The following is a 10920-nucleotide window of genomic DNA, read 5'->3' on the forward strand; positions in this document are numbered from 1 at the left end:
TACCCAATATATCCGCCCACCGTGGTATTCAGTAAATGCATCATAACCAAAGGAAAAAGAAATGCAAAGGAAAGTGTTTTGACAATGAACGTATAAATCTTTAGTAATCCAGAAAAGATAGCTGGATCAGCGACCACATATAAGAGATCTGATCAACGTAGTGTTATAGGTGGTGAATTGTGTTCGCTGTGATAAAGCCGTAGCAGTTTTTTTTGGAAATCCCTACTGAGTGGGAATGGGAGTAGCCGATCGAGATCGAGATCGATAAGCGAGAGCCGTACTTCCTGACGAGGGGACTCGGCTCCACGATGGTTCCAGGGTTGCATCGTGGGCTGAAGCAAGTCAGCACTCTCGCGTCAAGAACACGGCTCATAACGGCAGCTCTGGTTCGTGTCAACTCGCGTACGAGCACACGGACTCGGTTCGCCGAATACGCCGTGGTACCGGTCAGAATGGAGGGTGTTGTTCATGGAACAGCAACCGATTAGGGAACAAGAATAGAGAGCATCCGACTGGTGAAGATGCTACCGGCCGTCTTGCGATCGATCCGGTCCAGATTGCCCGGAACTCCTTTGCCGCGCACTCAGCCATTCGGCAGCAGCCTCCTCTCGAGAAGCCGGGGTCTTCACCTCGTCCGGTCGACCAGCGCTTGAGGTGCCATTGAACAGGTTGTTGAGCTCGGCGGCAAGAGCAGAGGCCGTGTATTTGCGAAGTTCCTTCTCCTCTCGCTCGTCCTCCTTCATCAGTCGCTTTTGGTCTGACTTGGATAGGTTTTCCCGTCGCTTTCTCCGGATCTCCAGGATGACCCAATGGACAACCTCCTCCGAGGCGCGGTTCCGAGGCGCTCCATGCTTGATCGGGCTGCGGACGTAGCGGCGTGTCACATCGGTGGCTCCGTCAATCGAAAATGCAATGCAGTACGAGAGTTTGCGACCCCAGCCTGACTCAGTTAGCCTGGTAATACAAACCAACAAGAAAGCGCGACAAACCTTCTGTGTAGAGACGGGGCTGGTCCCATGCGCCCTCACAGGCGTCGACGTGCACCCACCGCCTCTGGTGTTCCGAGTAAACCTCCGTCCACACATAATCCTCCGAATTCCACACCCATCGCACACGGCCACCCAGGGCTCGGCAGAACATGCTGAAGCAGTTGGCCCATTCGCCCACCCGACCCCGACGCGTCTGTAATAGTTGCCAAACATCGGAATAACGGGGGAAACCGTTCGTGGGCGCCGCAGCTGGGTTCCGAGCATCGGTACAGTTCGACTCGTGTGGCGCCGCGAGCCGTTTCGTCGGGCGACGGTGGTGTCATGCCCTGAGCGATCGTCGGTCTGAAGCATCGGGAGCATGGGGGATTGTTGACGAATTGGAAGAAGGAATTCTTAAACCATCTGAAGAATAATCGGTCAGTTTACTGCTAGGGGACCCATTGGAGAATAGTCAACCAACCTTAACAAGGCCCGAATCACGCAATCCTGGTACCCCCATTCGGGAGTCCCACGGACGCTGGCGGCCTGGGCCTGCATGATCTGGCTCTCTTCTTCCGCTTCCGAGTACAGTCGATCCAGGGGGATGTGAGCGAGGGCTTCATCGAGAAGGCCCGGGTTCTCGTATTTGGTGGGTGTGACCGACAGCACATGAAGGAGGTTGCGGAATTTCAACGAGGACGGGTCTTGCGGAGGTGCGGGAACGATGGGAAGTCCGCGTAATGCAGGAGATTGACAGGACGGCGTCGACGGAGACGACGGTTGTTGGCTTGCGGTCGGCGGCGGCGGCGGTGCTCGCGAGGGAGGAGGTGGGAACTGTCCGGGCGACATGGGATAGGCAGGAGACGGGGATTGCGTTCGAGACCGCGACCGGGAGTGTTCCTGAAGACGGTTGAATCGCTTATTGCGCATGAGTTGTTCGAAGGCATGCGTGAGTTCGGAGGCGTCCAGGGTGTCGGAGGTAGGCGCCCGGCGGGCGTGGTGATGGTGTCTGTCGGCCATGGTGATCGTAGGGGGTGAACGACACCAACGCTGGTCGGATACGATCACACTCCAGATTGAATATGGTGACGAGATCGGTGGTTTCGATTACACCCGCCCGATCGAGCTCCCTGATCTTGCAATTCCCAAACCCAGCACAGCCGGTGGTCGAGGAAAGACGAGGGTCGGTCGGATAGTCGTCCGAAGGAAGAATGAATGAATGATGACGGTCGGACGGTCGCACAGTCGACTCAGTGAAAGCGGTAACCACGCTTGGCACTAGTCAACCCGATACTCGGCGGAAACCAGGACAACGGGGCGTGGTCGAGATGGCGAGGGAAGAGACCTGTGACCGTCGAAAGGGCTACAGGGAAGAATATTAATTAAGGTCGATGGACGGAATGTCGAGGAGGGAAGAGGGGAGGGTAGAAAGCGGAGGGAAGATCCCAAGGAAGGGGGTAAAAGGTGAGAAAGAGTAGCGAGGGAAGAGAGAGAGAGCGAGGGTGAGGGTGAGTAAGAAGGATATGAGAGCAGTGCAGCGGTTGTATGGTAAGAATGGGGGTTATGGGGGTCTTTTTTTTTTCTTACCGATTTTTTTGAACTTTATTTTATTTTATTTTATTTAATTCTTTCTTATTTTATTTTTCCCAGTGAGGGCGAAGCGTCGTCAGCCTTGGGGAGGTCGCCCCAATCAGGACCGCCCGCCAGCAGGGCAAGCCGCGTGTGTGCCGCCCCGAAACAGTTAACGGAACCATGGCCAAGACCCTGGCCTCGTCCTCGCACGGCCGAATGTCTACGCATACATCCGCTGCTCATCGTCGGTTTCTTTGTTGGTGTTGGTATACAGGTAGTTCTACTGTAGTTACTTATTATCGTTGATTCTTTATGATCATTATAGTTTAGTTGTTGTTTTCTGTTTTTGCTATTGTTATTATTGTCTTGATCATTATTGTTATTGTTGTTGTTGTTGTTGTTCCTTCTGATCTTCTATACAGATGATATATTGGCCCTACTCCGTATTCAGGAATCGGGTGTTATCCTCCACTGTTGAGGAGTCGGCTGATGAATCGTTCGGAAAAAGCTTGGCTCTGTCCGCGTGGATGTTGGTGTCACTCATGAGTCTTCTTAAGGAGTACAAATATACAGGTACGCAGTATTAGTGTACGCCTCTTCCCACTTATCAAGACGACTACGCAAGCCTGGACACGCCTCCAATGTCCATCATCGTCCACCTTTGCTTCCCAACATCGTCATCATCATCCCCCGTTCCCCTCACCCCATGATAGTGATTCCTCTTATCGTTCTTCATCCCCATATCCATCTACTGCTCTGAGCTTTGTCCCCAACAAACCGCGTAAATCGCTACTACCGCCAGTCAGACTGACGCGGCTCCCTGATCAACACACTAAAATGTCACCATCGTACCATTAGCACGCGCAACCGTGCGCCGTACCACGGTCCAATCAAACACCGTCGTTAGCGGGTTTCCCTCCCGAAGCGTAAACGACGCGACTGATTTTACAGAATCCCGGGGTAGATAATCAGTCGGGAAGGGGGAAAAAGCGATCGTCCTGAATCAACCGAGTTTGGCAACCAGAGAATAGGAGAGACTACCCAAGAGGGAAATTCTGAGAGCGCGGCTGCACCCGTAGCCTTACGAATATTTTCCCTAATGCCCCAGCGTACCAGAGGAACTGGGCAATAATCGAGTTAATTATATGGGCCGCCAAAAACTTATCATCAGCTGACGTATCGCCGGTGGACATGCAATCCTTTCTAGGCAGATGATCACGGTGCCTGATATTTTCCTACGGTGTACAATCCTTACGCAGGTACCTACGCATATCTGAAACTAGCCTGAAGACTCTGAAGACTCTTTAAGCTACGGGAGCAAAGGCTTCATCGTCTAATTCACTGTACACAGGAGAAAGGAAGACCCTGAAAGAGTGAGACAGTCAGATGGTCGTGCTGATCGCGGTGATCTTGATTAGCTGCAAAACTTTTCCCCCGACAGGGTTGGCTCGTTCCCTTCAAATCGGACCATGATTGTCGTCGGGCCTAGTAAGGGCCGTGTCCATCGTCGGCTTTGGAGTTGATGGGGAGCCATCCTGCAATAATACGGATATACGTACGGGCTGCGCCTTATGCACACATCCGGGTCTGTATATATACCTAGTAAGAGCCGGATCCTGTGTGTCGAAGGGTGGGCAAGAGCTGCGGTTAGCTCCAGAACATACACGCGGCATCTGCACTCTGATGAATCCATCCCCACCTGATTGACAGTTGGTGATGTCCACCTCCGCCCATGATTACGATAGCATGCCCGCGGCCCATTGCCACCGACATCACCGAGTCTGTTCTCAAGAACTGTGGTGCCGAGGACATTGCAGGGTCTTGAATGCTTGAATCACTTTCGATATGCTGGAGAGACCAAGAATAAAAAACACCCTCTCGCCGGGGACGAGCTCACCTCTGGAAGAGCGGACGCCGTCTGAAGCTAAAGGGCCCGGCGTTACAGGATTACGCATCCTTCCAAGATAGGCCGGGTGGGTGGCGGAGACGCGCAAGCGTCCGTCTTGGCAGTGTACAAGATCTGGCTAGAGCTTACTTCCAGGACCCATGGCGCTAGACCCGTTTTGGGCGGAGAACCAGCCCTGACAAGAAAAGGTCGAGGAGCCCTTACCCGAGCCCTAGAGATGACCCTTCCCTATCCAGGGGGCTTGGCGTGGATGCCTCATCCGCTCTGGGAAGGGTAAAGCTCTGGGTAGTTATTCAGGGTCCAGTCGTTTCCGTCAGGACTTGTCGTTAGCATCTGGTGAACACCATCACTGTTTCCTAGTTATCTCTAAGAGCTAGGTGGATTCTATAGTAGATTATAGTACATAGATTACTGCTAGAAATTCCCAGATCATGGCAATGTCACCAGATTAATTTCAGCTTGGCTGTGCTGGTCGATGGCCAAGCCACACTTGGACCCTTGGGGCGGTGTGGGAGGTGAGGCTCCGCATTCACCTCGGAAGGGGACATTCCCAGCCTTCCGAGCCGAACAAAGTCCTGCTCATCCAGGTTGGTGGTTCCATGCCAGATGTGGATCCCCCATACAATCCATCCATCCTGTTCACTAGCCTTTACCCTTGGTCTGGACGCATCCTGACGAAACGATTGCAAATCGGTCGCTCCCTAGCAGGATCTCAACACGCCGAGTGAGTGCCATTCCTGTATGTTTGACATGCATGATATAATCGTGATGGGAGGGGTTGATCAAGGAGAGGGGTCCCCATGATCGTCATGTTGGGATTATGTTATGCTCACGTCATGGACAGCAATTGACTTTGATATCGCTCGCTTCTGCAACATGCATACCTCTTCCCAGACAGTTATGTCTCACTGCAACTAGCTGGACCCTACTGTATCCATCGTTTCCGTGGCCGAATTTATTATGTGACTGCTTATCTGATTTCGCGGACGCCAATACATGTAGTTCACAACAATAAGTATCCCATAACACAATATCGATCGGATACTGTTGTTCAGCTGGGATCATCTGTAGCAAGAGGTTGAATCGCACGACCCCCTACCCTTACATCGTGTCGTTGATGCTGTGTAATGCCCACAAGTATAATTCAACATGACGACGATCTCTGGTCTCCTGCAATGACTACTCCGTACAGCCCAAGAACAAAACAGCAAAACCAGGGAAATCCCCCATGTTGAAGGGTCCCTCCCCAATATGCCACGGCGCTAAAGGGTCTGGACACATCGTCGTCACCGGTCCGGGCATGCATGGCCCGTTCCAGCCAGTCTGGAAACAGACGGATGAAACGCCACGAGACCCTTCGAATACCAATCATCAACGGGTATGCCGCGGTACGACCCTGGGTGGTGACCCTGCGGAATGCCAATGGCCTACCTTGCCTAATCGGGTCGATCCGCCAGGATCTGTCAGCCGGCTGACTAACTCCGATCTGATCGACCAATCGTTAGTACTGGGATCCGTAGAGTTCTGGATAGGTAGATCCATCCCGGTTCCTAGATATAGACTTGCAATTGACCGCATTTGAGATATGTAAGTTAGACTCGATTAAACTATTAGCTATTCACAATCTGAAGATCATGGCAGAATGGCAGTAGATCTGTCAGCTCTGTCGCTCAACGCAGATACCGTACACTCATCAAACCTAGATCATTATGGTATGTTGCCTCATATACCAGGCCGCGAAATAATGCAGAGAACTCGCTATGCTAGAAACACTGACAACGAAGAAACAAAAGGTGACTGTCATGAGATCGTCTGCTTCAATTCAGACACGAATGACTTGCCCCAGAACGCGCTGTATCCAGTTAGCCATGAAATTCACCCTTACGTCTCTCTTCCTCAACATACCTGGTGTACTTGGAGATGTACTTGTAGAGCTTCTCAAAGTTCATTGTTCGACGTTCGTCGCTCATCGAAACCGCGTCGTGGTACGCGCGCGCAAGCTCTTCCGTGTTCCACGGGTTGACAACGATACTCCCGTTGAGGCTTTGGGCGGCACCCGCGAACTCGGACAGGATCAGTGTGCCCTTGCGCTTCATCTGCGTGGCGATGTATTCGAACGACACGAGGTTCATTCCGTCCCGCGTGGACGAGACCACGCAGGCATCCGATGCCGCGTACAAAGCGATCAGCTCGTCGAAGCTTACGGACTTGTGCATGAAATGGATGGGCATGTAATCCACCGTTCCTGTCGGTTGCGGTCAGCACGACACTCCTGCTGTCAGGCACTACCCGTTGAACTGAGACTTACCAAACTTCCCGTTGATTCTCCCCACGAGCTCGTTCACGACCGCCCGCAGGTTCTGATACTCCTCCACATCCTGTCGGCTCGGCACCGCGACCTGGACCAGAACCACCTTTCCGACCCACTCCGGGTGCTTGGAGAAGAAGACTTCCAGGGCGTGTAGCTTCTGCGGAATGCCCTTGATGTAGTCCAGACGATCCACACTAACCATCAGCTTGGTGCCCTGGAATTTGTTCTCCAGCGACGAGATGCGGTGCTGCACTTTGGGAGATTTGAGCCCTTCCGTGAATTTCTCAGGGTCGATTCCAATGGGAAAGGCGGCCACCGACACGGACCGGCCTTCGAACTTGACGCTACTCGGCGTTGTGACGAGCCCACTATTCACGAAGTTAGATGGTACACGGACGGGGGACACGGCGAAACACATACAGGATATGTGCGCAGCTGCTCAAGAAATGACGCGCATAGTCATACGTGTGGAACCCGATCAGATCGCAGTTCAGGACGCCGCGCAGGAGCTGGCCTCTGACGGGGAGAATCCGGTAGATCTCACTGCTGGGGAACGGGGTGTGCAGGAAGAAGCCCACGCGGATGTTGGACTTCCCCAGGAGACGGAACTGTTCGCGAAGCATTTCGGGGAGCAACATGAGGTGGTAATCGTGCACCCAGACGAGATCGCCGTCGTGGGCCTCGCGTGCGATGGTCTTTGCGAACAACAGATTAGCCTCGCGGTAGGCATCCCAGGCTCCTTCATCAAACATGATTTCACCCGGGTGATAATGCAGAAGAGGCCAGAGGATGGAGTCTACTCATGGCATTAGTGGTTGGGTGTGGATTCATGTAAAAGAGGGCGGAGGGTGTCGTACTAGAGAATCCATTGTAATGGCGGTCAGCGAGGAAATCATCCATAAACACCGGAGTCGCATTGAATTCATCTTTCAATCGCTGTTTGACCGAGGGAACTTCATCTTCTGGCACTTCTAGCCCAGGCCAACCGTACCACTGGAAGGTGGTGGTTTTGGAGAGGCCACTCAGCCCGGTGACGAGACCGCCTGAAGACATGGAGAACTCATATTTACCGCCATCAGAGCGACGGATGGTGATGGGAAGCCGGTTTGAAACGATCAGCAGGCGAGATTCGCCTGGCGGGGAAGGTTCAATGGATGGCATCGGAGAAGCCTGACTCTGAGCGTATGGGAGTGAAGAAGAACAATGTACGACAATGTACGATAGAGTGTAAAGGCAGGATGGGAAGAAGACAAGACAAGGAAGGTCGTCAAATGGCCGAATGGAGCGATAAGAGACAAGCGGACAGAGTCCGGAATGTGACTTAATGATAGCGGACGACGGTGGAGAACCTCAGGCACTCCACTGCACCGATCAGGCAGTCCATGAGTTTCTTGTATAGCCCAACCTTTCCCTGCTTTTCTTCCGCCTTCTCTTCCTCTCCCACGCCTTCGCTCTCCTTTCTACGTCACTGGTCCTGGTTCCTCGTCTGCTCTCATGCCCACCCGGGTTGATTCCATCGGATTCCGTCCGATATCCCAATGTCCTGTCGAATAGAATGGACACAAAACACCACTGGGGTGGGCACGCACTTGGATGCGGATCAAGCCGGGACCCAACGTCACCACTACGGAGTACTTTATTTGAGTTGCAAAATAGATCAACAACACTGGCAGATAAGTGAGTCCCTCTGTTGATCTAGTATCTGCTCTGTTGTTCTACGATGGTGGCGTATCTCCCAACGTGAACCAAGTCCAATGACCTCAATTCCTTCAGATTCCATCTCACCCCTCCCTTCCCTGCCTGCGCCCAATGCTGGATGACTTCTTGGATGCCCAGAAGGATGCCGAAATGGCGCATCCCTCCTGTTTCCTGTTCTTCTCCTTCCCCGCGAAAAGCCCAGAAGGTTCTTTTCCTCTCGCTATCATATGTTTCAATATAAGCTCGCAGGTTTCCGCGGTCCAATGATCCATGTCACTCTCCCGTGGTTCGTTTGCATTCTATCTACTGAACAGCATGCCTGGCTGCCTGCCGGAACTTTCAGGATCCTACTCTGCTTTATCCGACAGGACTTAATATCTCGTTGTCAGGCTGCCCTCCTCTTCCATCGGCAACCAGCAAAGTCTCCCTTGGTCCGAGTTACACAGACAGGCCCATCGATCACCCCATCGCAATTACAACAGGCTACCTCTACTTCTGCCATCTCATCGCATGTCATGTATCTTCGTCTTTGATTCATAATCTACCATTCAACTCCTTGGCCTTGACTTCACATCACACATCGTCTCTCACAACACCCCATCTACCCAATGACGGTCTTCGTGGTCTCGCTGTATGTTCCGCTTTTCCCAGTACCTCATCCGACAGCCGCTGACCCTCCCTCATAGTTTCCTTCCCTATACCATTGACTTCCAAGCTACTGAGCTGAGGCATGCTCGGCGCAAGTCATCCACCAGCCAGTCCGTCGACAGTGACCGGGTTGTCGGTAGACTGGCAGAGTCACGTCGGAGAGGTCATAAGAAAAGTCTGAGCCTCTCTCTCACACCCGGTGCGACGACCGAGGATGAGAGGATTTTCAAATCCTACGTCTCGCACGCTGCGGGCGAGCTTGCCACCGCCGACGAACCCAATGGACCGGGTCCCAGTGATCCTCGCCCGGTTTCGTGGGGACGCAGTCGCAAGTTCAATCAGCCCCGTTCTAAAGCGACCATTCCCCCGGGATCGTCGATTCTCAGTCGGCCAGAACCCAGCGATGACCTGGTCCTGACAATGCCCCCATACGTGGAGAATGCGCTGGTAACCCCAGACTCCGAAGAGGACCATGGAAGCCCACGCGCCTTACTCTCCGACGACTGGGTCGTGAAAGCAGCAGAACAAGGCAACGGAGGTCTGCGCAATGCAGTCAACGCAGCTGAAGAGATCGGATTGCTCCCGGACAAGATGTGGGTGGGTACCTTGGGCATGCCTACCGACTCGCTCAAGGATGCGACGCGTGCTAGCATTGCGGAGACTCTCGAGGATGAGTTTGAGTCGCTTACTGTTTTTGTCGGCGATGATGAATTCGAAGGTCACTACTCACACTTCTGTCGTGCGGTCCTGTGGCCGGCCTTCCACTATCAGATGCAAGAGAGCCCCAGACATACAGAATATGACGACTACTCGTGGAAGCAGTATGTCAAAGTCAACGAGGCGTTTGCAAACACCATAGCTGCCAACTGGCGCCCCGGTGACAGTATCTGGATCCACGACTACCCATCTTCTGCTTCTACCGTCTATGCTCCGCGAACGAATGCCCACAAGCAGAGATCGGCTTCTGTATGCATGCTGCGTTCCAGTCCTCGAAAGTGTTCCGGTGTCTGAACCCCCAGAAACGACCTACTTAACGGTCTTTCTGGGTGCAGATCTCATTGGGTTCCAGACCCGAGGAGTACTGCTACCACTTCCTCCAGTCATGCAGTCGACTTCTCAAATTAGAGGTGTCCGTCGATGGCGTCCGACTGGCACGCCGTTTTATTCATGTGAAGAACCAGCCCATGGGAATTGATACCAGAGCCTTGGATGTGCTGCGCGAGGCAACCGAGGTCAAGGATTGGATAGCGAACATTGGCTCTCGGTACAAGGGCAAGCATCTCATAGTCGCGCGTGATCGACTGGACGCACCCGGTGGTATCAAGCATAAGCTCTTGGCTTATGAGATGTTCCTGAAGAAGTATCCAAAGTGGAGAGACAATGTAAGTCCAACACCCTTTCCCAAGATAGGACACCCGCGATGCTGACATGACTAGGTCGTTCTCATCCAAGTCGCCTCTACGTCAGAGCTACCGGAACTCGAAGCCGAAGTCTCGAAGATTGCCATGAGAATCAACTCTGCCTATTCGACGCTTACCCACCAGCCGCTAGTCTTCCTTCGACAGGACATCAGCTACTCTCAGTTCTTGGCGCTACTCAGCATGGCCGAAATCTTCATGGTGACCAGCCTGAGAGAGGGCATGAATCTGACCTGCCACGATTACCTCCACTGCCAAGATGGCAAACTGACATCCCAGCGCCATGGCTCCCTTATTCTTAGCGAGTTCACCGGAAGCGCGTCTATCTTCCATGGTCACGAGCTCCTGGTCAATCCATGGGATTTCAAGGAGGTCGCCGAGGCCATAAATGACGCCTTG

The 10920-nt window shown here is 53.1% G+C and overlaps 3 protein-coding genes across 3 annotated transcripts; 1 reads left to right on the forward strand and 2 right to left on the reverse strand.

Moving 5' to 3' along the window:
• Nucleotides 1-524: 524 nt before the first annotated feature.
• Nucleotides 525-1988, reverse strand: png1 (peptide-N4-(N-acetyl-beta-glucosaminyl)asparagine amidase; the record flags this gene model as incomplete). The annotated part of the gene is made up of 3 exons (XM_001212836.1): nt 525-940; nt 990-1182; nt 1416-1988. The coding sequence occupies 3 exons, from the start codon at nt 1986-1988 to the stop codon at nt 525-527; spliced, it is 1182 nt and encodes a 393-aa protein (XP_001212836.1).
• Nucleotides 1989-6246: 4258 nt separating this feature from the next.
• On the reverse strand, nt 6247-7918 carry ATEG_03659 (glycosyltransferase family 20 protein; the record flags this gene model as incomplete). The annotated part of the gene is made up of 5 exons (XM_001212837.1): nt 6247-6298; nt 6352-6691; nt 6755-7125; nt 7178-7553; nt 7615-7918. 5 exons carry the CDS (start codon nt 7916-7918, stop codon nt 6247-6249), a joined length of 1443 nt encoding a protein of 480 aa, XP_001212837.1.
• Nucleotides 7919-9063: 1145 nt separating this feature from the next.
• On the forward strand, nt 9064-10823 carry ATEG_03660 (uncharacterized protein; the record flags this gene model as incomplete). The annotated part of the gene is made up of 5 exons (XM_001212838.1): nt 9064-9086; nt 9142-10069; nt 10156-10485; nt 10540-10565; nt 10655-10823. 5 exons carry the CDS (start codon nt 9064-9066, stop codon nt 10821-10823), a joined length of 1476 nt encoding a protein of 491 aa, XP_001212838.1.
• Nucleotides 10824-10920: the final 97 nt, after the last annotated feature.

Source organism: Aspergillus terreus, genomic scaffold, assembly GCF_000149615.1.
Source record: "Aspergillus terreus NIH2624 scaffold_5 genomic scaffold, whole genome shotgun sequence".
Lineage (NCBI taxonomy): Eukaryota > Fungi > Ascomycota > Eurotiomycetes > Eurotiales > Aspergillaceae > Aspergillus > Aspergillus terreus.